Below are 26,922 nucleotides of genomic sequence, written 5' to 3'. Positions count from 1 at the left end.
TCCAACATTCCCAACCTTCCCAACGTTCCCAACCTTCCAAACGTTCCCAACCTTTCCTGTCGTGACATTTAAAGGGAGGGTAGAGTTATAACCACATGGTTTGTATCCCAAATGGCACCCTATTCCCTATTTAGTCCACTACTTTTGACCAGAGCCCTATGGCACCCTATTCCCTATTTAGTCCACTACTTTTGACCAGAGCCCTGTGGGCCCTGTGGGCTCTGGACAAAATGAGTGCACTATATAGAGAACAGGGTGCCACTTGAGACGCAGCCCATAGTTTATAAATCTGCTGTGGTATTCCCAAGGCGTGCAGCAGCCTTGTACTGGTGGCCTTGTGGTTATAGTTAACTCTCCACCCTGGTTATACTGGTGGCCTTGTGGCTATAGTTAACTCTCCACCCTGGTTGTACTGGTGGCCTTGTGGTTATAGTTAACTCTCCACCCTGGTTATACTGGTGGCCTTGTGGTTATAGTTAACTCTCCACCCTGGTTATACTGGTGGCCTTGTGGTTATAGTTAACTCTCCACCCTGGTTATACTGGTGGCCTTGTGGTTATAGTTAACTCTCCACCCTGGTTATACTGGTGGCCTTGTGGTTATAGTTAACTCTCCACCCTGGTTATACTGGTGGCCTTGTGGTTATAGTTAACTCTCCACCCTGGTTATACTGGTGGCCTTGTGGTTATAGTTAACTCTCCACCCTGGTTATACTGGTGGCCTTGTGGTTATAGTTAACTCTCCACCCTGGTTATACTGGTGGCCTTGTGGTTATAGTTAACTCTCCACCCTGGTTATACTGGTGGCCTTGTGGTTATAGTTAACTCTCCACCCTGGTTATACTGGTGGCCTTGTGGTTATAGTTAACTCTAAACCCTGGTTATACTGGTGGCCTTGTGGTTATAGTTAACTCTCCACCCTGGTTATACTGGTGGCCTTGTGGTTATAGTTAACTCTCCACCCTGGTTGTACTGGTGGCCTTGTGGTTATAGTTAACTCTCCACCCTGGTTATACTGATGGCCTTGTGGTTATAGTTAACTCTCCACCCTGGTTATACTGGTGGCCTTGTGGCTATAGTTAACTCTCCACCCTGGGGCCTGTGGTTATAGTTAACTCTCCACCCTGGTTATACTGGTGGCCTTGTGGTTATAGTTAACTCTCCAACCTGGTTATACTGGTGGCCTTGTGGTTATAGTTAACTCTCCACCCTGGTTATACTGGTGGCCTTGTGGTTATAGTTAACTCTCCACCCTGGTTGTACTGGTGGCCTTGTGGTTATAGTTAACTCTCCACCCTGGTTATACTGATGGCATTGTGGTTATATTTAACTCTCCACCCTGGGGCCTGTGGTTATAGTTAACTCTCCACCCTGGTTATACTGATGGCCTTGTGGCTATAGTTAACTCTCCACCCTGGTTATACTGGTGGCCTTGTGGTTATAGTTAACTCTCCACCCTGGTTATACTGGTGGCCTTGTGGCTATAGTTAGCTCTCCACCCTGGGGCCTGTGGTTATAGTTAACTCTCCACCCTGGTTATACTGATGACATTGTGGTTATAGTTAACTCTCCACCCTGGTTATACTGGTGGCCTTGTGGTTATAGTTAACTCTCCACCCTGGTTATACTGGTGGCCTTGTGGCTATAGTTAACTCTCCACCCTGGGGCCTGTGGTTATAGTTAACTCTCCACCCTGGTTATACTGGTGGCCTTGTGGTTATAGTTAACTCTCCACCCTGGTTATACTGGTGGCCTTGTGGTTATAGTTAACTCTCCACCCTGGTTATACTGGTGGCCTTGTGGTTATAGTTAACTCTCCACCCTGGTTATATTGGTGGCCTTGTGGTTATAGTTAACTCTCCACCCTGGTTATACTGGTGGCCTTGTGGTTATAGTTAACTCTCCACCCTGGTTGTACTGGTGGCCTTGTGGTTATAGTTAACTCTCCACCCTGGTTATACTGATGGCCTTGTGGTTATAGTTAACTCTCCACCCTGGTTATACTGGTGGCCTTGTGGCTATAGTTAACTCTCCACCCTGGGGCCTGTGGTTATAGTTAACTCTCCACCCTGGTTATACTGGTGGCCTTGTGGTTATAGTTAACTCTCCACCCTGGTTATACTGGTGGCCTTGTGGTTATAGTTAACTCTCCACCCTGGTTATACTGGTGGCCTTGTGGTTATAGTTAACTCTCCACACTGGTTGTACTGGTGGCCTTGTGGTTATAGTTAACTCTCCACCCTGGTTATACTGATGGCATTGTGGTTATAGTTAACTCTCCACCCTGGGGCCTGTGGTTATAGTTAACTCTCCACCCTGGTTATACTGATGGCCTTGTGGCTATAGTTAACTCTCCACCCTGGTTATACTGGTGGCCTTGTGGTTATAGTTAACTCTCCACCCTGGTTATACTGGTGGCCTTGTGGCTATAGTTAACTCTCCACCCTGGGGCCTGTGGTTATAGTTAACTCTCCACCCTGGTTATACTGGTGGCCTTGTGGTTATAGTTAACTCTCCACCCTGGTTATACTGGTGGCCTTGTGGTTATAGTTAACTCTCCACCCTGGTTATACTGGTGGCCTTGTGGTTATAGTTACCTCTCCACCCTGGTTATACTGATGGCATTGTGGTTATAGTTAACTCTCCACCCTGGTTATACTGGTGGCCTTGTGGTTATAGTTAACTCTCCACCCTGGTTATACTGGTGGCCTTGTGGTTATAGTTAACTCTCCACCCTGGTTATGCTGGTGGCCTTGTGGTTATAGTTAACTCTCCACCCTGGTTATACTGGTGGCCTTGTGGTTATAGTTAACTCTCCACCCTGGTTATACTGGTGGCCTTGTGGTTATAGTTAACTCTCCACCCTGGTTATACTGATGGCATTGTGGTTCTAGTTAACTCTCCACCCTGGGGCCTGTGGTTATAGTTAACTCTCCACCCTGGATATACTGATGGCCTTGTGGTTATAGTTAACTCTCCACCCTGGTTATACTGGTGGCCTTGTGGTTATAGTTAACTCTCCACCCTGGGGCCTGTGGTTATAGTTAACTCTCCACCCTGGTTATACTGATGGCATTGTGGTTATAGTTAACTCTCCACCCTGGGGCCTGTGGTTATAGTTAACTCTCCACCCTGGTTATACTGATGGCCTTGTTGCTATAGCTAACTCTCCACCCTGGTTATACTGGTGGCCTTGTGGTTATAGTTAACTCTCCACCCTGGTTATACTGGTGGCCTTGTGGCTATATTTAACTCTCCACCCTGGGGCCTGTGGTTATAGTTAACTCTCCACCCTGGTTATACTGGTGGCCTTGTGGTTATAGTTAACTCTCCACCCTGGTTATACTGGTGGCCTTGTGGCTATAGTTAACTCTCCACCCTGGTTGTACTGGTGGCCTTGTGGTTATAGTTAACTCTCCACCCTGGTTATACTGGTGGCCTTGTGGTTATAGTTAACTCTCCACCCTGGTTATACTGGTGGCCTTGTGGTTATAGTTAACTCTCCACCCTGGTTATACTGGTGGCCTTGTGGTTATAGTTAACTCTCCACCCTGGTTATACTGGTGGCCTTGTGGTTATAGTTAACTCTCCACCCTGGTTATACTGGTGGCCTTGTGGTTATAGTTAACTCTCCACCCTGGTTATACTGGTGGCCTTGTGGTTATAGTTAACTCTCCACCCTGGTTATACTGGTGGCCTTGTGGTTATAGTTAACTCTCCACCCTGGTTGTACTGGTGGCCTTGTGGTTATAGTTAACTCTCCACCCTGGTTATACTGATGGCCTTGTGGTTATAGTTAACTCTCCACCCTGGTTATACTGGTGGCCTTGTGGCTATAGTTAACTCTCCACCCTGGGGCCTGTGGTTATAGTTAACTCTCCACCCTGGTTATACTGGTGGCCTTGTGGTTATAGTTAACTCTCCACCCTGGTTATACTGGTGGCCTTGTGGTTATAGTTAACTCTCCACCCTGGTTATACTGGTGGCCTTGTGGTTATAGTTAACTCTCCACCCTGGTTGTACTGGTGGCCTTGTGGTTATAGTTAACTCTCCACCCTGGTTATACTGATGGCATTGTGGTTATATTTAACTCTCCACCCTGGGGCCTGTGGTTATAGTTAACTCTCCACCCTGGTTATACTGATGGCCTTGTGGCTATAGTTAACTCTCCACCCTGGTTATACTGGTGGCCTTGTGGTTATAGTTAACTCTCCACCCTGGTTATACTGGTGGCCTTGTGGCTATAGTTAACTCTCCACCCTGGGGCCTGTGGTTATAGTTAACTCTCCACCCTGGTTATACTGATGACATTGTGGTTATAGTTAACTCTCCACCCTGGTTATACTGGTGGCCTTGTGGTTATAGTTAACTCTCCACCCTGGTTATACTGGTGGCCTTGTGGCTATAGTTAACTCTCCACCCTGGGGCCTGTGGTTATAGTTAACTCTCCACCCTGGTTATACTGGTGGCCTTGTGGTTATAGTTAACTCTCCACCCTGGTTATACTGGTGGCCTTGTGGTTATAGTTAACTCTCCACCCTGGTTATACTGGTGGCCTTGTGGTTATAGTTAACTCTCCACCCTGGTTATACTGGTGGCCTTGTGGTTATAGTTAACTCTCCACCCTGGTTATACTGGTGGCCTTGTGGTTATAGTTAACTCTCCACCCTGGTTATACTGGTGGCCTTGTGGTTATAGTTAACTCTCCACCCTGGTTGTACTGGTGGCCTTGTGGTTATAGTTAACTCTCCACCCTGGTTATACTGATGGCCTTGTGGTTATAGTTAACTCTCCACCCTGGTTATACTGGTGGCCTTGTGGCTATAGTTAACTCTCCACCCTGGGGCCTGTGGTTATAGTTAACTCTCCACCCTGGTTATACTGGTGGCCTTGTGGTTATAGTTAACTCTCCACCCTGGTTATACTGGTGGCCTTGTGGTTATAGTTAACTCTCCACCCTGGTTATACTGGTGGCCTTGTGGTTATAGTTAACTCTCCACACTGGTTGTACTGGTGGCCTTGTGGTTATAGTTAACTCTCCACCCTGGTTATACTGATGGCATTGTGGTTATAGTTAACTCTCCACCCTGGGGCCTGTGGTTATAGTTAACTCTCCACCCTGGTTATACTGATGGCCTTGTGGCTATAGTTAACTCTCCACCCTGGTTATACTGGTGGCCTTGTGGTTATAGTTAACTCTCCACCCTGGTTATACTGGTGGCCTTGTGGCTATAGTTAACTCTCCACCCTGGGGCCTGTGGTTATAGTTAATTCTCCACCCTGGTTATACTGGTGGCCTTGTGGTTATAGTTAACTCTCCACCCTGGTTATACTGGTGGCCTTGTGGTTATAGTTAACGCTCCACCCTGGTTATACTGGTGGCCTTGTGGTTATAGTTACCTCTCCACCCTGGTTATACTGATGGCATTGTGGTTATAGTTAACTCTCCACCCTGGTTATACTGGTGGCCTTGTGGTTATAGTTAACTCTCCACCCTGGTTATACTGGTGGCCTTGTGGTTATAGTTAACTCTCCACCCTGGTTATGCTGGTGGCCTTGTGGTTATAGTTAACTCTCCACCCTGGTTATACTGGTGGCCTTGTGGTTATAGTTAACTCTCCACCCTGGTTATACTGGTGGCCTTGTGGTTATAGTTAACTCTCCACCCTGGTTATACTGATGGCATTGTGGTTCTAGTTAACTCTCCACCCTGGGGCCTGTGGTTATAGTTAACTCTCCACCCTGGATATACTGATGGCCTTGTGGTTATAGTTAACTCTCCACCCTGGTTATACTGGTGGCCTTGTGGTTATAGTTAACTCTCCACCCTGGGGCCTGTGGTTATAGTTAACTCTCCACCCTGGTTATACTGATGGCATTGTGGTTATAGTTAACTCTCCACCCTGGGGCCTGTGGTTATAGTTAACTCTCCACCCTGGTTATACTGATGGCCTTGTTGCTATAGTTAACTCTCCACCCTGGTTATACTGGTGGCCTTGTGGTTATAGTTAACTCTCCACCCTGGTTATACTGGTGGCCTTGTGGCTATAGTTAACTCTCCACCCTGGGGCCTGTGGTTATAGTTAACTCTCCACCCTGGTTATACTGGTGGCCTTGTGGTTATAGTTAACTCTCCACCCTGGTTATACTGGTGGCCTTGTGGTTATAGTTAACTCTCCACCCTGGTTATACTGATGGCATTGTGGTTATAGTTAACTCTCCACCCTGGGGCCTGTGGTTATAGTTAACTCTCCACCCTGGTTATACTGGTGGCCTTGTGGTTATAGTTAACTCTCCACCCTGGTTATACTGGTGGCCTTGTGGTTATAGTTAACTCTCCACCCTGGTTATACTGGTGGCCTTGTGGTTATAGTTAACTCTCCACCCTGGTTATACTGGTGGCCTTGTGGCTATAGTTAACTCTCCACCCTGGTTATACTGGTGGCCTTGTGGTTATAGTTAACTCTCCACCCTGGTTATACTGGTGGCCTTGTGGCTATAGTTAACTATCCACCCTGGTTATACTGGTGGCCTTGTGGCTATAGTTAACTCTCCACCCTGGTTATACTGGTGGCCTTGTGGTTATAGTTAACTCTCCACCCTGGTTATATTGGTGGCCTTGTGGCTATAGTTAACTATCCACCCAGTTGGATTTCCTCCCCCATTTAGGAGCAGGTTTAATTGGTGTTCAGGAGCATGTTTAGTTGGTGTTCAGGAAGCAGGTTTAATTGGTGTTCAGGAAGCAGGTTTAATTGGTGTTCAGTGGCAGGTTTAATTGGTTTTCAGGGGCAGGTTTAATGAGATCTGCATTGCCTTTTGTTCTTATTTCCTGTCACAACAGTACAGTGCCTTGCAATCTCTGCAGAAATGTTTGAATCACAGTTTGATATGATGATTGTCCTCCAGCTTGTTGTTCTGTAGATTGTCAATACTGCACATCCATTCATGGTTGTCTGTCTGTCTGCCTTTGCTCTTCCCGCTGCTCAGACAGCACACACGGATTCCAGGTGTTTCTTCTGTTTGTCTTCCGATGGTACATGTTTGTTTGATTTCGCTGCCTGGCTTGGTAAACCCAATGCTAAGAATAAAAATGTACCCACCCAGCCAGTGTCTAAACTTGATTTTTCTCTGGGTCCTGTGGATGAATGTCCTGTGGGTGAATGTCCTGTGGATGAGTGTCCTGTGGATGAATGTCCTGTGAATGAATTTCGTGTGGATGAATGTCCTGTGGATGAATGTCCTGTGGGTGAATGCCCTGTGGGTGAATGTCCTGTGGGTGAATGTCCTGTGGGTGAATGTCCTGTGGATGAATGTCCTGTGGGTAAATGTCCTGTGGATGAGTGTCCTGTGGTGATGGGTCAAGCTGTTTAATGAGTAGGCTAGAATTACATTCCCTTTCCCTTACTACCACTGCCAGCCTGAGAACTCTGAGAGACTGCACTAAAACACTGTACCTCTTTTAGAGGCTGATGGGATTACGTGTTATCTGATGTATGGGTTTGATGTTCTGTCTTCTTGATGTGCTATCTTCTTCTTGCTATGACCTCATTTCCTGTGAATATGATCTGATGATAGTTAGCTTATTGCTTTAGTACAGAGATCAATATTTATCAAATTTGTGAGTAAAGTTAAACATTTTTAACACTTTTTACTGTTCATGTTAGATTTGAACTACGGTACATACAATATCATAATGTGTCTATCTGCTAACTCTTACCTATCGGAAGGGTTAGAGATAAACCTGATTTTCCCACAACTAATCCTTCTTTGTTTCCTTCTTTCCTTTCCGCAGGGTGACATCCAGCAGCTGCTGATTGTGGCCGATCCTAATTCAGCTTATGACTACTGTGAACACTACAGCCCCGACTGTGAAACTCCCCACGGCCGCTCCTTACAGGCCCAGCAGCCTGAAGACCAGGTCAGTATTCCGAGGGCCAGAGGGCCACAGGGCTCTGGTTAGGGGGACCCACTGCCCCCCAGTGTAAGTGAGTGGACCAAGACACATTCTGGCAGTGCCAGCTCTTGAGGGTTAGTCGTTATGGGAAAATATATACCAAATCATAAATCCCACACACAGGACATATGAACTCAGTCATCTCTCGTAGAACATCATTAGAGAGAGGTGTGTCTTAGAACATCATTAGAGGGAGGTGTGTCTTAGAACATCATTAGAGAGAGGTGTGTCTTAAAACATCATTAAAGGGAGGTGTGTCTTAGAACATCATTAGAGGGAGGTGTGTGTTAGAACATCATTAGAGGGAGGTGTGTCTTAGAACATCATTAGAGGGAGGTGTGTCTTAGAACATCATTAGAGGGAGGTGTGTCTTAGAACATCATTAGAGGGAGGTGTGTGTTAGAACATCATTAGAGGGAGGTGTGTCTTAGAACATCATTAGAGGGATGTGTGTCTTAGAACATCATTAAAGGGAGGTGTGTCTTAGAACATCATTAGAGGGAGGTGTGTCTTAGAACATCATTAGAGGGAGGTGTGTGTTAGAACATCATTAGAGGGAGGTGTGTCTTAGAACATCATTAGAGGGAGGTGTGTGTTAGAACATCATTAGAGGGAGGTGTGTCTTAGAACATCATTAGAGGGAGGTGTGTGTTAGAACATCATTAGAGGGAGGTGTGTGTTAGAACATCATTAGAGGGAGGTGTGTCTTAGAACATCATTAGAGGGAGGTGTGTGTTAGAACATCATTAGAGAGAGGTGTGTCTTAGAACATCATTAGAGGGAGGTGTGTGTTAGAACATCATTAGAGGGAGGTGTGTGTTAGAACATCATTAGAGAGAGGTGTGTCTTAGAACATCATTAGAGGGAGGTGTGTGTTAGAACATCATTAGAGGGTGGTGTGTCTTAGAACATCATTAAAGGGAGGTGTGTCTTAGAACATCATTAGAGGGAGGTGTGTGTTAGAACATCATTAGAGGAAGGTGTGTCTTAGAACATCATTAGAGGGAGGTGTGTCTTAGAACATCATTAGAGGTATTTCTATGGTGTGTACTACCTTTAACATTAGTAGAAGAAGAAGTATGTTCAATGGAGTCTCGTTTCTCCTGTTGGTCATCCAGTAACTCAGTACGACATCTAATGATCTCTTCAGAACACTCTTTAGGTATTTACTCTTCAATTTTCTTCTCTTTTCTTTTGTTGCTTCGTAACGGAATTACATCACAGTGGAAATTCTTTCAATTCCAGGCTGTGTCCAATTTGGAGAGAATAGTTCTCTTGTTCTGCTAATGCGTTTCACAGATCCACCAATAGAATAGAAGCCAAACCGTACGCAGCATTATGTTTCAGAATCATAACAAAACACGCAGCCAATCACATGCCTGAGCACTGTTCTGTAAAGTCATACATGACATCTGTGTTTTCCACAGATTATACTGATAAATGTATACATCTAAGATATGAACTCAGCAAAAAAATAAGCGTCTTCTCACTGTCAACTGCGTTTATTTTCAGCAAACTTAACATGTGTAAATATTTGTATGAACATAACAAGATTCAACAACTGAGACATAAACTGAACAAGTTCCACAGACATGTGACTAACAGAAATGGAATAATGTGTCCCTGAACAAAGGGGGGGGGTCCAAATCAAAAGTAACAGTCAGTATCTGGTGTGGCCACCAGCTACATTAAATACTGCAGTGCATCTCCTCCTCATGGACTGCACCAGATTTGCCAGTTCTTGCTGTGAGATGTTACTCCACTTTTCCACCAAGGCACCTGCAAGTTCCCGGATATTTCTGGGGGGATTGGCCCTAGCCCTCACCCTCCGAACCAACAGGTCCCAGACGTGCTCATTGTGATTGAGATCCGGGCTCTTCGCTGGCCATGGCAGAACACTGACATTCCTGTCCTGCAGGAAATCACGCACAGAACGAGCATTGTGGCTGGTGGCATTGTCATGGTGAAGGGTCATGTCAGGATGAGCCTGCAGGAAGGGTACCACATGAGGGAGGAGGATGTCTTCCCTGTAACGCACAGCGTTGAGATTGCCTGTAATGACAACAAGCTCAGTCCGATGATGCTGTGACACACCGCCCCAGACCATGACGGACCCTCCACCTCCAAATCGATCCCGCTCCAGAGTACAGGCCTCGGTGTGACGCTCAAACCTTCAACGATAAACGCGAATCACCCCCGGTGAGACAAAACCGGGACTCGTCAGTGAAGAGCACTTTTTGCCAGTCCTGTCTGGTCCAGCGACGGTGGATTTGTGCCCATAGGAGACGTTGTTGCCGGTGATGTCTGGTGAGGACCTGCCTTACAACAGGCCTACAAGCCCTCAGTCCACCCTCTCTCAGCCTTTTGCGGACAGCCTTAGCGCTGATGGAGAGATTGTGCATTCCAGGTGTAACTCTGGCATTTGTTGTTGCCATCCTGTACCAGTCCCGCAGGTGTTATGTTCGGATGTACCGATCCTGTGCAGGTGTTGTTACACATTGTCTGCCATGTCTTAGGCGTCTCACAGTACGAACATTGCAATTTATTGCCCTGACCACATCTGCAGTCCTCATGCCTTCTTGCAGCATGCCTAAGGCACGTTTACGCAGATGAGCAGGGACCCTGAGCATCTTTCTTTTGGTGTTTTTCAGAGTCAGTAGAAAGGCCTCTTTAGTGTCCTAAGTTTTCATAACTGTGACCTTAATTGTCTACCCTCTGTAAGCTGTTAGTGTCTTAACGACCGTTCCACAGGTACATGTTCATTAATTGTTTATGGTTCATTGAACAAGCATGGGAAACAGTGTTTAAACCCTTTACAATGAAGATCTGTGTAGTTATTTGGATTCTTACAAATCTGAGTTTAGTATGATGTGGCAACAAAATGCACTAAATCATTCGTATCATAAGAGCAACGGGGTTTTTGGTTATTATGACTCATTTATACACCCATTAAAACAGAACAACACCCGTTAAAACAGAACAACACCCGTTAACCTGTCTTGGATCAGCGTGGCGCTAGCGGCACCCCCCCCCCCCCCCCCACTGAAAAACCAGTGCCGCGAAATTCAAAAAAAATATTTTTTTAAAATATTTAACTTTCACACATTAAAGTCCAATACAGCTAATGAAAGACACAGATCTTGTGAATCCAGTCAACATTTCCGATTTTTAAAATGTTTTACAGGGAAGACACAATATGTAAAGATGTACATCTATTACCTAAAAACACATTAGCATAATCCACCATCTTTTATTTGTCCACCAACACCAGTAGCCATCACCAATTCGGCTAAACTAAGATATTTATAGCCCCTAACCAACAAAAAAACTCATTAGATGACAGTCTGATAACATATTTATGGTATGGGATAGGTTTTGTTAGAAAAAAGTGCATATTTCAGGTATATGGCATAGTTTACAATTGCACCCACCATCACAAATGGACTAGAATAATTACAATGAGCAACGTGTTTACCTAACTACTAATCATCAAACATTTCGTAAAAATACACAGCATACACGAATCGAAAGACACAGATCCTGTGAATACAGACAATATTTCAGATTTTCTAAGTGTCTTACAGCGAAAACACAATAAATCGTTATATTAGCTTAGCACATAGCAATTAGCAGCCCAGCATTGATTCTAGCCAAAGTGAGCGATAAAAGTCAACATCGCCAAAAGATATTAATTTTTTCACTAACCTTCTCAGAATTCTTCCGATGACACTCCTGTAACATCACATTACAACATGCATATACAGTTTGATCGAAAATGTTTATATTTAGCCACCAAAATCATGGTTAGACAATGTGAAATGTAGCTCAGCTGGTCAGAAAATGTCCTTGCGCCACTTAGACAGTGATCTACTCTTATACATAAATACTCATAAACGTGACTAAAAAATATAGGGTGGACAGGGATTGATAGACAATTTAATTCTTAATACAATTGCGTTATTACATTTTTTAATTTATCCTTACTTTTCAATACAGTTTGCGCCAAGCGAAGCTACGTCAAAAAACATGGCGTCCTAAGCCACTAAAATGTTTCGACAGAAACACGATTTATCATAATAAAAATGTCCTACCTTGAGCTGTTCTTCCATCAGTATCTTGGGCAAAGGATCCTTTCTTGGGAGAAATCGTCTTTTGGTGGAAAGCTGTCCTCTTGCCATGTGGAAATGTCAACTGAGTTCGGGATGAACTGAAAAGCATGCCCAACTTTTCACATCGTTGCAAAAATAAATGTCCCAAAATCGCACTAAACGGATATAAATTGCTATAAAACGCTTTAAATTAACTACCTTATGATGTTTTTAACTCCTATAACGAGTGAAAAGATGACCGGAGAAATATAACAGGCTAAACTAACGCTTGGAACAGGAGCGGGTCGGTGTCCAGCACGCGCGTTACGCAGCTCCAAAAGAATGACTAGCTTCAGGGTTTTTTCATTTGTAGGGCCTGTGAACGAGCAATCGAGCCCGTTGGAATCGTCATCACGTAAAGGCATCCAGGGGAAGACGTAAGAAGTGTCCGTATAGTCATAGCAACGACAGTGCCCTTTTAAATGACTTCAGAAGAGTGGCCAACATTTCTCAAATCTGACTCCATGTCAGGGAAATTGCTGTAGAATGGGCTCTGTTCCACTTAGAGACAAAATTTCAACTCCTATAGAAACTATAGACTGTTTTCTATCCAATAATAATAATAATATGCATATTGTACGATCAAGGATTTTGTGGGAAGCCGTTTAAAAAATTAGCCAAATTAGCATAAGTAGTCTAAACAGCGCCCCCATCCCCAACAGGTTAAAACAGAACAACACCCGTTAAAACAGAACAACACCCGTTAAAACAGAACAACACCCGTTAAAACAAAAATACACCCGTTAAAACAGAACAACACCCGTTAAAACAGAACAACACCCATTAAAACAGAACAACACCCATTAAAACAAAAATACACCCATTATTTAAACACTTTGAACCCACAACTGAACAATAGGTTAGACCACAAGAGGGCAGACACCTCTAACAGTCTGCTGTAGATATATATATAGATATATATATTTATTTATTTATTTATTTATTTCTAGCAGCATACCACCCTGCATCCCACTGCAGGCTTGCTTCTGAAGCTAAGCAGGGTTGGTCCTGGTCAGTCCCTGGATGGGAGACCAGATGCTGCTGGAAGTGGTGTTGGAGGGCCAGTAGGAGGCACTCCTTCCTCTGGTCTAAAAAAAAATATCCAAATGCTCCATGACACTGCCCTGTATAGGGTGCCGTCTTTCGGATGGGACGTTAAACGGGTGTCCTGACTCTCTGAGGTCACTAAAGATCCCATGGCACTTATCGTAAGAGTAGGGGTGTTAACCCCGGTGTCCTGGCTGAATTCCCAAGCTGTCCCTCATACCATCATGGTCACCTAATCATCCCCAGTTTACAATTGGCTCATTCATCCCCCTCCTCTCCCTTGTAACTATTCCCGAGGTCATTGCTGTAAATGAGAACGTGTTCTCAGTCAACTTACCTGGTAAAATAAAATAAAAATATGAATGTATCCTGGAGGAGAGAGTCCTCTAACAGTCTACTGTAGATAGATATGAATGTATCATGCCCCCACTCTCCTGGAAGCTCCAGTTCTTACCCAGAGTGCCTTGCAAGAGCGGTGTCAGGTGGTAAATCTGCTGAGTTGCCTGGATGGGATCCTCGCTCTCTCTTTCTTTTTCTTTCTCTCTCAATTCAGTTTCAATTCAAAGTTCAATGTAAGGGGCTTTATTGGCATGGGAAATTTTTGTTTACATTGCCAAACCAAGTGAAATCTCTCTCTCTCTCTCTCTCTCTCTCTCTCTCTCTCTCTCTCTCTCTCTCTCTTTCTCTCTCTCTCTCTCTCTCTCTCTCTCTCTCTCTCTCTCTCTCTCTCTCTCTCTCTCTCTCTGGGCCCATGGAAAACATCTCCTTCAAACCTTCAAGTTAACCTTCAAGTTAAACCTCTCTGACTGTTTTGGTATACAAAGTTAACAATGAGTTTGATCAAATAAGGTGAAATATACTTTTGGGTACACAGTTTACTCTACATTTTACATTGCATAGATCATCATTGAATAGTCACTTAAACATCTGGATAGAGTTGTACTGCTACTGTTGATAGTAAATCCTCTTTCCACTGCCCACTTCCTCTGAGTCATAAGAAAGTGATTTATTCAGTTCACTGGGGGTGGTGTTAATGAGAGTCAGCCAGTCACACATACACCTCCTCAGTGTAACCACATATATAAACCACATATAAACCACATATTAACCACATATAAACCACATATAAACCACATATAAACCACATATAAACCACATATTAACCACATATAAACCACATATAAACCACATATAAACCATATATAAACCACATATAAACCACATATTAACCACATATTAACCACATATAAACCACATATAAACCACATATAAACCACATATTAACCACATATAAACCACATATTAACCACATATAAACAACATGGAAAGAAAGGGGAAGCAAATCCAGCAGGAAGGTACACATTCAATAAGTCAGTCATTCATCTAGTCTGCTTCAGATGTAAGTCCTGTAGGATATAAATCAAACCACTGCTATGAGTAACAAGTTCCACGACTTCATGCAGCTGGTATTTCTCGACGCTTTCCCTGATGTACAGCTCAGCTTTGTATTCGTTTTTAAAAGACCCCCCACCTGTTTATAAAACGGTAGCTCTACATGGACTCTATCAGTGTTGGTCTTCGTATTTATTTTCATGTTTAGAGCGTTAGCCGTCCGTTTAAAGATTAACGGCCAACTGAGGCTTAACCCATTACTTTGCTTTGTAGACGTGTTGTTTAAAGATAGACTCAGCGATATCACATAGATGCAGAAAGTAAACAGCGTAGTGGGTCAATTTCCGCGACAACGAAGAGCGTTGAAGTACGATGCTCAACTTCTTAACTGTTTTTGGTCCCCTGGCTATCAGGCGGTGACAGTGTGAAGAGAACCCGTGCACCTTACATCTCGCTCTTCTCATTATCTCCGTTGCTGCTTGTGGCAACGTCATTTCGCTGAGTCTACCTTTAAGAGCTAGCTATCACTGATTAATGATATTCCAATAGTAAGAAAGTATTGTCATGTACTGTGCAGCGACACATCCATTTTATAAACAAGTGTTAGATGTGCATTTCCGTTGGCAGTCAAGCTACACAGCATATCGTTGGAGACAATACTTTGATGACTTATACAATATGACATTCTAATTACATTGTACAATATTATTAATCTTTTTGTATTGGATAAGGCAATCTAATGAGTGTAATTTTCAGACAGGTTTTTAATTCATAATATGTACTGTACGGACATGTTATGTTTGTATCACCTTTTTTTTTTTTTTGCTGAGAAAAGGAGTTCTCTGTTAATGCTAATGCTAACGCTAACATGCTAACGCTAACATTTCTCCCTCTTCCCCATGCAGTACACTACTACTGATGCCTTAGATTACAGTCAGTTTTATGATTACTCTGAAGTAGAAGGAGAGACAGAGACTGTTCCAACAGACGACTATGAGGCCGGTAGTGACCCACAGGTAAACAAAACACTGAAGAAAGACGCTTGTTTTGTCCTGTGGTGTCTTACTGTACCCTTTGTGCCGCCCCTCCCTTTCCCAATTTTTTTGTGGTCTACCGTTTACTGTATGTCTTGATGTGTCAATCAAACTTGTATCCTTACTGTAGCTACAAGGTCCGCCCTCTGCTCTCACGCGCGGCGAATGCCAGCTTTGAATGGTTTGTCCTGTGTTCAGGTTTGTGTCTCAGGTTGAAAACTATTTCTGGTGTTGCTGTTTACTTTAAACCCCACCATTCCTCTGATAAAATCAAATCAAATAATTTTTTATTTGTCACATACACATTGTTAGCAGATTTAATGCGAGTGTAGCTAAATGCTTGTGCATCTAATTCCGACAGTGCAGCAATATCTAACAAGTAATCTAACAATTTCACAACAACTACCTTGTACACACAAGTGTAAAGGAATGAATAAGAATATGTACATATAAATATATGATTGAGTGATGGCCGAACGGCATAGGCAAGATGCAGTAGATGGTATAGAGTACAGTATATACATATGAGATGAGTAATGTAGGGTATGTAAACATTATATAAAGTGGCATTGTTTAAAGTGGCTAGTGATACATTTATTACATCCAATTTTTTATTATTAAAGTGGCTAGAGTTTTGTTGTGATGTTAGTGATGGCTCTCTAACAGTCTGATGGCCTTGAGATAGAAGCTGTTTTTCAGTCTCTCGGTCCCATCTTTGATGCACCTGTACTGACCTCGCCTTCTGGACGATAGCGTGGTGAACAGGCAGTGGCTCGGGTGGTTGTTGTCCTTGATGATCTTTTTAGCCTTCTCAGTGTTGTTATGTGTTGTCTTGTTCTTCTATCACTATAACCTTTTTCCAGAGAAAGAAACGTAGTATCTACATGAAAAAGAAGAGGGCTTGAAAGTCCCTTAAGTCTAAGGCTAAGCCCCTAATGTTCCTGGCCTCTAAAAAGCCAGCAGCCCCTAATGTTCCTGGCCTCTAAAAATCCAGCAGCCCCTAATGTTCCTGGCATCTAGAAAGCCAGCAGCCCCTAATGTTCCTGGCCTCTAGAAAGCCAGCAGCCCCTAATGTTCCTGGCCTCTAAAAAGCCAGCAGCCCCTAATGTTCCTGGCCTCTAGAAAGCCAGCAGCCCCTAATGTTCCTGGCCTCTAAAAAGCCAGCAGCCCCGAATGGTCCTGGCCTCTAAAAAGCCAGCAGCCCCTAATGTTCCTGGCCTCTAAAAAGCCAGCAGCCCCTAATGTTCCTGGCCTCTAAAAAGCCAGCAGCCCCTAATGTTCCTGGTCTCTAAAAAGCCAGCAGCCTAATGTTCCTGGCCTCTAGAAAGCCAGCAGCCCCTAATGTTCCTGGCCTCTAAAAAGCCAGCAGCCCCTAATGTTCCTGGTCTCTAAAAAGCCAGCAGCCCCTAATGTTCCTGGCCTCTAGAAAGCCAGCAGCCCCTAATGTTCCTGGCCTCTAAAAAGCCAGCAGCCCCTAATGTTCCTGGCCTCTAAAAAGCCAGCAGCCTCTAATGTTCCTGGCCTCTAGAAAGCCAGCAGTCCCTAATGTTCCTGGTCTCTAAAAAGCCAGCAGCCTCTAATGTTCCTGGCCTCTAGAAAGCCAGCAGACCCTAATGTTCCTGGCCTCTAGAAAGCCAGCAGCCCCTAATGTTCCTGGCCTCTAAAAAGCCAGCAGCCCCTGATGTTCCTGGCATCTAAAAAGCCAGCAGCCCATAATGTTCCTGGCCTCTAGAAAGCCAGCAGCCTCTAATGTTCCTGGCCTCTTAAAAGCCAGCAACCCCTAATGTTCCTGGCCTCTAGAAAGCCAGCAGACCCTAATGTTCCTGGCCTCTAGAAAGCCAGCAGACCCTAATGTTCCTGGCCTCTAGAAAGCCAGCAGCTAAAAAGTTAGCGGCCGCTAATTGTGGCCGATGTGAAATGGCTAGCTAGTTAGCGGTGGTGCGCGCTAATAGTGTTTCAATCGGTGACGTCACTCGCTCTGAGACCTAGAAGTAGTTGTTCCCCTTGCTCTATGTAGCCTTCTGTTGTGTAATTCAATTTTGACTAAGGCTGCAGTTTCATAAGTATCAAATAAATATGCATGTGCTTTACAGTCAACGTAGACGGTAGTGATATATTGTTGGATCATTTTAGTACATTGAACAAAATAATAGAATGGTTATCTGTCCTCCTCGGTAAGGTTTTATATGTTAGATGGTAATGGTATTATAATGGTGTTATAATGGTGTTATAATAGCATTATAATGGTATTATAATGGTGTTATAATGGTATTATAATGGTGTTATAATGGAATTATAATGGTGTTATAATAGTGTTATAATAGTGTTATAATGGTGTTATAATGGTGTTATAACGGTTTTATAGTGGTGTTATAATGGTATTATAATGGTGTTATAATGGTGTTGCAATGATATTATAATGGTATTATAGTGGTGTTATAATGGTATTATAATGGTGTTATAATGGTGTTATACTGGTAGTATAATGGTATTATTATGGCGTTATAATGGTGTTATATGGTATTATAATGGTATTATAATGGTGGTATAATGGTATTACACCGGTGTTATAATGGTGTTATAATGGTGTTATAATGGTGTTATATTGGTGTTATATTGGTATTATAATGGTGTTATGGTGGTGTTATAATGGTGTTATAATGGTGTTATAATGGTGTTGTAATGGTGTTATAATGGTGTTATAATGGCGTTATAATGGTATAACAGACTGGGTATTTATAGATTGAGCAATTCGATGGTAATGGTATTATAATGGTATTACAGACAGGGTATTTATAGATTGGTAATTGCATTATAATGGTATTATAATGGTATAACAGACAGGGTATTTATAGATTGAGCAATTCGATGGTAATTGTATTATAATGGTATTATAACGGTATAACAGACATGGTATTTTGGCCATTTAAGTTGTTCTGGTATACTCACACGCAATAATACCTTTTTCAGAAATTAACTGGGTCACAGCTGAAAAGAAAAATAAGCTAGGAATATATTTCACGGTTGTTTTCAATTAGAAAAGGTATTTGTCTTTAGTCTGTGTGGATCCAAGATTTTGCTAGTGGCGTTTTTGCAGTAGGAACCACACAGGGTTTAAGTGAAGTGATGTGTCATCCAGTGTAGAGGCCCAACTCACAACTTTCACAGGATAAACAGCATTAAAGTCTGTGTTTAGAGGGCATCTTAAACCAAACTCATATCAAATCAAATCTTCAAAGTCACTTCACGGACATGCTCATTTTACTTTTAATAGTTGTGTATTTTTCTGTATGAGTTTAATGGTACAGTACGTAGGTGAAACTATTTGATTTGCAGCCTTATCCATGATTGACAGTATTCAGAGTCCAATCATAAACGGGCAAAGTTCTCTCTGTGGAGAACCAAAGCCCCTCCTCTTACCCGTCAGGTTTCTGCTGAGTTAAACGTTGGGTTTGTGGTTCTGTCTCCAGTGAGATATGGTGTCACAGTAAATCAGCCCCTTTCGGGCCATAGATGGCTGCAGACCTTTTGATTAGTAGTTCTTCTCCCAATCGCTCCAATAGAACTATGATCAACCAATCAGAGACATCTTCACAGCTGATGCTGATACTTGTTGCACTGTGTTACAGCAGTAGCAACGTGTTCCAAATGGATGTGATTTCACTGGGTTATTTGGCCCTCGGTAGCATATATTATCTCATTTGACCATAGGGAAGAGCGGGAGGGGTAAATTGGACCCCTCTGGGTTATGTTACCCCGTTCTACCCTACAGGCTATGTGCTCAGATACCTGTGTCGTGACATCCATTTTGATGGCATCAACATTCTAAATCCACGACGATGTCTCTTCTAAAATGGCAGAGGAATGACAGCGCTGTGTGATTGGTCGTTGTAGAACTGTGCAAAATGTCAGAGTATGTCATAAATACTACAGTCACACCATAATCAGTATTTGGTATCTATCCAAACCAACTAGGAAACTGAACATCAAATTCCTTGTACACATACGTATGTACTTTTGTATTTTTGCACATTTCTATATTGTAGATTTACCATTTCATGAAAGATGCTTGTCGTTTCCTTCCAGACTTAGTTCATCTATTTCAGTCTTTTTGTTCATATATTTATATTCTAGCGGTACTGTATTATGTTGACTGAAATAAAGTCTGGTCAAACTGTCTTGATGTAAATATGATCATCAGAATGTATAATGCTGTTTTTATGTCATCAAAGTAACACTTTATTTGCACTTTTTGTTGTTGTCATAGACCTGAAATGAATACTGGACAAGGATACTAAATGTAGTTTAACCCAGTTAGATAAACACAGAGTCACAGACAATAGTTTACCGTTTGCTTCACTGTAAGAGACTAGTCTTCAACATAACGACAGACAAGACGTACACTACAAGAAACAATAGCTATAATTACACACTCGTGTAAGTTCTATCACTATCTCACCAACAAACAGGTTTTCCACTAAAGTAAATGGAACTTGAATAAGGTGTTACCACGTTGCCATAGCCTTCACCATGTGTCACAAATGCCCGATTCATTTTGGACCTGGTAAGGCTAAAGCTGTATATCGTTACATAGACAGTAGCCTGCTCTAGCTACCTGTGCCCCAGCTGCTTGACTAACAACCCTGACAGGGAGCGTTGACGGAATGAGGCGGGTGGAGGGATGAGCAACAGAGGGAAGGGTAACATAAGGCAGAGGAGGAGGAGATGGTTGCCGGTGACTACGTGGTCACTGGAGCTGCCCCACTGGGTCAGGACCACCCCCGCCGCCCCCCAGGCTGGCCTGGACAGTGTGGACCCTGGAGTGGACGAGTATGACTTTAAGGAGTATGACCTAGGAGGCGAGTTGGACAATAAGCAGTATGAGTACGGGGTGTATGATGAGAATGGCAATGAGCTACCCAACCCCACTGTTACCGTGGGTGAAGAGGTGGGGCTGGGGGTTCCCGCGGAAACGGAGGAACTCACCCAGACTGCCGTAAGTATGGCACCCCTCTCCTCCGAACATAAGACTGACCGAGGGGTGTGTGTATGAACCAGGGGTGTACGTCGTGGAGTCTTACAGGCTCTCACCTCAGATACATTGTTGCTCTAGTTTGTGTCTTGTCTTGGCATGGGGAGTTTGTCTGTCTTGGGGAGTTTGTCTGTCTTGGCATGGGGAGTTTGTCTGTCTTGGGGAGTTTGTCTGTCTTGGGCAGTTTGTCTGTCTTGGGCAGTTTGTCTGTCTTGGGCAGTTTGTCTGTCTTGGGGAGTTTGTCTGTCTTGGGCAGTTTGTCTGTCTTGGGGAGTTTGTCTGTCTTGGGCAGTTTGTCTGTCTTGGGCAGTTTGTCTGTCTTGGGCAGTTTGTCTGTCTTGGCAAGTTTGTCTGTCTTGGGGAGGTGTCTGTCTTGGCATCGGAAGTTTGTCTGTCTTGGGCAGTTTGTCTGTCTTGGGCAGTTTGTCTGTCTTGGGCAGTTTGTCTGTCTTGGGGAGTTTGTCTGTCTTGGGGAGTTTGTCTGTCTTGGCATCGGCAGTTTGGCTGTCATTGTCATGCTGTGTTTGTGGAGACTGTCTTAGTTTGAAACATCCACCTCACATTTCAGTCTGTGAATGTGTTTCTGTCTGCCTGCACTGTGTCTGTCGGGCTGGGTTAGACACGCCAGGGTTTGGTGTGATTAGGAGAAGGACACTGCATGTCAGTCTGGACAGGGAACATATATGGAGGTCAGGCCTTAACACATGTGTACTGTATGTACACACTAACACACACTCAGATCCAGCGCAACTACAACTCTACATCTCCCTGTCTCTACTTATTTTACCACCACCCAGCTTCATCCTGTAACCACCACCCAGCTTCATCCTGTAACCACCACCCAGTTTCATCCTATAACCACCACCCAGCTTCGTCTTATAACCACCACCCAGCTTCATCCTATAACCACCACCCAGCTTCATCCTATAACCACCACCCAGCTTCGTCTTATAACCACCACCCAGCTTCATCCTATAACCACCTCCCAGCTTCATCCTATAACCACCACCCAGCTTCATCCTATAACCACCAACCAGCTCCATCCTATAACCACCACCCAGCTTCATCCTATAACCACCTCCCAGCTTCACCCTATAACCACCACCCAGCCTCATCCTATAACCACCCAACTTCGCCTTATAACCACCACCCAGCTTTGTCTTATAACCACCACCCAGCTCCATCCTGTAACCACCACCCAGCTCCACCTACAAAAACCCACCCATCTCCACCCTGTAACCACCACCCAGTTCCATCCTGTAACCACCACCCATCTCCACCCTGTACCACCACCCATCTCCACCGTGAATCCTATTGCGTTCACCAGCACACACCCTGCTTGAATCCTACTGCGTTCACCAGCACACACCCTGCTTGAATCCTACTGCCTTCACCAGCACACACCCTACTTGAATCCTACTGCGTTCACCAGCACACACCCTGCTTGAATCCTACTGCGTTCACCAGCACACACCCTGCTTGAATCCTACTGCGTTCACCAGCACACATCCTGCTTGAATCCTACTGCGTTCACCAGCACACATCCTGCTTGAATCCTACTGCGTTCACCAGCACACACCCTGCTTGAATCCTACTGCGTTCACCAGCACACATCCTGCTTGAATCCTACTGCGTTCACCAGCACACACCCTGCTTGAATCCTACTGCGTTCACCAGCACACACCCTGCTTGAATCCTACTGCGTTCACCAGCACACACCCTGCTTGAATCCTACTGCGTTCACCAGCACACACCCTGCTTGAATCCTACTTGTTCACCAGCACACATCCTGCTTGAATCCTACTGCGTTCACCAGCACACACCCTGCTTGAATCCTACTGCGTTCACCAGCACACACCCTGCTTGAATCCTACTTGTTCACCAGCACACATCCTGCTTGAATCCTACTTGTTCACCAGCACACATCCTGCTTGAATCCTACTGCGTTCACCAGCACACACCCTGCTTGAATCCTACTGCGTTCACCAGCTCACACCCAGTACAGAGACCGGCTTTTTTAGCAGGATGTGTGACATTGTAGAATCCACCGCCCAAACAACCCATCACAAAAATAAATAAACATTGAAGACGGTGAATTGTGTCACTTCCTCACAATTTTACTGTCTTCCATTTTAGTTTTGTCTGTTTCAATGTCTTCTAGACACAACATCATACACTGCATGGCCGTAAGTGTCTGAGACTGTCAGGCCTAAGCTCTCACGATGGCAGGATTCTTCTGCTCTCTCTGATTGTTTCCATGAGAAGACACCGACCGCCTCGTTCCCATCTCTGTCTGTCTGTCTGAGTTCCCATCTCTGTCTGTCTGTCTGTCTGAGTGTCTCTCTGGGTCTCTCTCTCTCTCTCTCTCTCTCTCTCTCTCTCTCTCTCTCTCTCTCTCTCCCCTCTCTCTCTCCTCTCTCTCTTCCTCTCTCTCTCTCTCTCTCTCTCTCTCTCTCTCTCTCTCTCTCTCTCTCTCTCTCTCTCTCTCTCTCTCTCTCTCTCTCTCTCTCTCTCTCTCTCTCTCTCTCTCTCTCTCTCTCTCTCAATTCAATTCAATTCAATTCAAGGGGCTTTGTTAACATTGCCAAAGCAAGTGAGGTAGCAATACACAAAAGTGAAACAAACAATACAAACTAATAGTAAACATTACACATACAGAAGTTTCAAAACAATAAAGACATTACAAATGTCATATTATATATATACAGTGTTGTAGCAATGTACGAATGGTTAAAGCACACAGGTTAAAATAAATAGGCATAAATATGAGTTGTATTTACAATGCTGTTTGTTCTTCACTGGTTGCCCTTTTCTTGTGACAACAGGTCACAAATCTTGCTGCTGTGATGGCACACTGTGGAATTTCACCCAGTAGATATGGGAGTTTATCAAAATTGGATTTGTTTTCAAATTCTTTGTGGATCTGTGTAATCTGAGGGAAATATGTGTCTCTAATATGGTCATACATTAGGCAGGAGGTTAGAGAGTGCAGCTCAGTTTCCACCTCATTTTGTGGGCAGTGTGCACATAGCCTGTCTTCTCTTGAGAGCCATGTCTGCCTACGGCGGCCTTTCTCAATAGCAAGGCTATGCTCACTGAGTCTGTACATAGTCAAAGCTTCCTTAAGTTTGGGTCAGTCACAGTGGTCAGGTATTCTGCCACTGTGTACTCTCTGTATAGGGCCAAATAGCATTCTAGTTTGCTCTGTTTTTTTGTTAATTCTTTCCAATGTGTCAAGTAATTATCTTTTTGTTTTCTCATGATTTGGTTGGGTCTAATTGTGCTGTTGTCCTGGGGCTCTGTGGGGTGTGTTTGTGTTTGTGAACAGAGCCCTAGGACCAGCTTGCTTAGGGGACTCTTCTCCAGGTTCATCTCTCTGTAGGTTGATGGGCTTTGTTATGGAAGGGTTTGGGGAATCGCTTCCTTTTAGGTGGTTGTAGAATTTAACGGCTCTTTTCTGGATTTTGATAATTAGTGGGTATCGGCCTAATTCTGCTCTGCATGCATTATTTGGTGTTCTACGTTGTACACGGAGGATATTTTTGCCGAATTCTGCATGCAGAGTCTCAATTTGGTGTTTGCCCCATTTTGTGAAATCTTGGTTGGTGAGCGGACCCCAGACCTCACAACCATAAAGGGCAATGGGCTCTATGACAGATTCAAGTATTTTTAGCCAGATCCTAATTGGTATGTTGAAATTTATGTTCTCTCCCCCTCCCTCCGACTAGTGAGGGCTAAACTCATATCACACTCAATTCAACTGGAGTAAGTCTACCATTGAACTCAAGGACTCGTGGATTTGTAGATATACAAAGAAACACCAGAGAGCTCCCAAGACCTTGACCAATATTGGTGAAACTATGTATAGCGGCTAGTAAGGATTGTCTAGTCTTCCCTGTACATCGTCTCATGCTGATTGTACAGTATATGCCTTGAATTGTAACAAATGTTAGATATTAAACCAACCTGTTGGTGGCATCCAGTCATTGTAACACACAGTTCAATATTAGTTATTCACTCTGATTCACCCAGTCATCCCAACACACAGTTCAATATGAGTTATTCACTCTGATTCACCCAGTCATCCCAACACACAGTTCAATATGAGTTATTCACTCTGATTCACTCAGTCATCCTAACACACAGTTCAATATGAGTTATTCACTCTGATTCACTCAGTCATCCTAACACACAGTTCAATATGAGTTATTCACTCTGATTCACCCAGTCATCCTAACACACAGTTCAATATGAGTTATTCACTCTGATTCACTCAGTCATCCTAACACACAGTTCAATATGAGTTATTCACTCTGATTCACCCAGTCATCCCAACACACAGTTCAATATGAGTTATTCACTCTGATTCACCCAGTCATCCCAACACACAGTTCAATATGAGTTATTCACTCTGATTCACTCAGTCATCCTAACACACAGTTCAATATGAGTTATTCACTCTGATTCACTCAGTCATCCTAACACACAGTTCAATATGAGTTATTCACTCTGATTCACCCAGTCATCCTAACACACAGTTCAATATGAGTTATTCACTCTGATTCACTCAGTCATCCTAACACACAGTTCAATATGAGTTATTCACTCTGATTCACTCAGTCATCCCAACACACAGTTCAATATGAGTTATTCACTCTGATTCACCCAGTCATCCTAACACACAGTTCAATATGAGTTATTCACTCTGATTCACCCAGTCATCCTAACACACAGTTCAATATGAGTTATTCACTCTGATTCACTCAGTCATCCTAACACACAGTTCAATATGAGTTATTCACTCTGATTCACTCAGTCATCCCAACACACAGTTCAATATGAGTTATTCACTCTGATTCACCCAGTCATCCTAACACACAGTTCAATATGAGTTACATTACGACCATTTCTGTCTTTCTTTCTCTCTGCTCTTTATTCTCTCATTCTCGTAGTTGTTGATTGGCTGATCACACTGTTGAATGGCTGATCACACTGTTGATTGGCTGATCACACTGTTGAATGGCTGATCACACTGTTGATTGGCTGATCACACTGTTGAATGGCTGATCACACTGTTGATTGGCTGATCACACTGTTGAATGGCTGATCACACTGTTGAATGGCTGATCACACTGTTGATTGGCTGATCACACCATATTCTCAAAAACCATGCATCAATATTACCTTCTTCTTCGCTTGTTGAATTGCCTCGTTCATTCATCTCGTCCCTCATGCCGCCCATCCCGTTGGTCACTGATCCAGTGACTGTAACTCCGTATGAATGAGCTCACACTGGTGTCCTCCCTGTCTTCACAGGTGGCTGGTGGTGGGGAGAAAGGCGAGAAGGGAGAACCCGCTGTGATTGAACCTGTAAGACCCAAAACACAACACTGCTGCTTTTTAATAAGGGAATATGTGTAGAATACAAATGGTGTCATACAGGAAGTTGAAAGAAACTGTTTGGTTATAAATGAATGTTTTCTTCCATAGAGACAGGATGCAGTGGGATGGACGGTCTTTCTGTTATAATTGTGATGCAACACGATGTGAAAAACTGCCGTGTTTAATTCTCGCTGTGCCATTTCTTCATTCCGGTCGTCTGTCCATCACGTTTAGGGCATGCTGATTGAAGGCCCTCCTGGACCTGCAGGCCCAGCTGTGAGTAAACACCCGAGGCCAAGGTTGCACCTTATTCCCTTTATAGTGCACTAGTTTTAACCAGGAGCCATAGGGCTCTGGTGAAAACTAGTGCACTAAATCTTTACTCAAACATAAATGACACACTTCTATTGGGTGTCTTACTGTACGTGACTTGTGACTTAGTCTCAGTCTACAGCGCTTTATGTCAAGTCAGGCTTGAGGCTGATGTAACAACATGGCAGTGACTCAGTCTCAGTCTACAGGGCTTTATGTCAAGTCAGGGTTGAGGCTGATGTAACAACATGGCAGTGACTCAGTCTCAGTCTACAGGGCTTTATGTCAAGTCAGGATTGAGGCTGATGTAACAACATGGCTGTGCCTCAGTCTCAGTCTACAGGGCTTTATGTCAAGTCAGGGTTGAGGCTGATGTAACAACATGGCTGTGACTCGGTTCGACTGGGTTGTGTTTCTGTAGGGTCTCCCAGGCCCCTCGGGGCTACATGGACCCCATGGTGTTGCTGGAGATCCGGGTGACAGGGTGAGTCTATCTTCCTGTGTACGCTTCTTTCTCTCTCTCTCGCTCTTTCTCTGTCTCTGTCTTTGTCTCTCTCTCTCTCTCGCTCTCTCACGCTCTCTCTCTGTTTTTATCTCTCTCTCTCTCTCTCTCTGTCTCTCT

General features: G+C 43.9%; 1 protein-coding gene across 1 annotated transcript in view; it reads left to right on the top strand.

The window, feature by feature from the left end:
* Positions 1-26,922, top strand: part of LOC129858884 (collagen alpha-1(XI) chain-like) — a 269,909-nt gene that overhangs the window by 49,632 nt on the left and 193,355 nt on the right. The window contains 7 exon segments of the mRNA XM_055928121.1: positions 7,792-7,917; positions 15,446-15,556; positions 20,285-20,350; positions 20,352-20,570; positions 25,923-25,976; positions 26,223-26,264; positions 26,722-26,784. Coding sequence (XP_055784096.1) covers positions 7,792-7,917; positions 15,446-15,556; positions 20,285-20,350; positions 20,352-20,570; positions 25,923-25,976; positions 26,223-26,264; positions 26,722-26,784 — 681 coding nt within the window.

Source organism: Salvelinus fontinalis, chromosome 7 (assembly GCF_029448725.1).
Source record: "Salvelinus fontinalis isolate EN_2023a chromosome 7, ASM2944872v1, whole genome shotgun sequence".
NCBI classification, from domain to species: domain Eukaryota; kingdom Metazoa; phylum Chordata; class Actinopteri; order Salmoniformes; family Salmonidae; genus Salvelinus; species Salvelinus fontinalis.
This window is presented reverse-complemented; position numbering and strand designations above follow the sequence as displayed.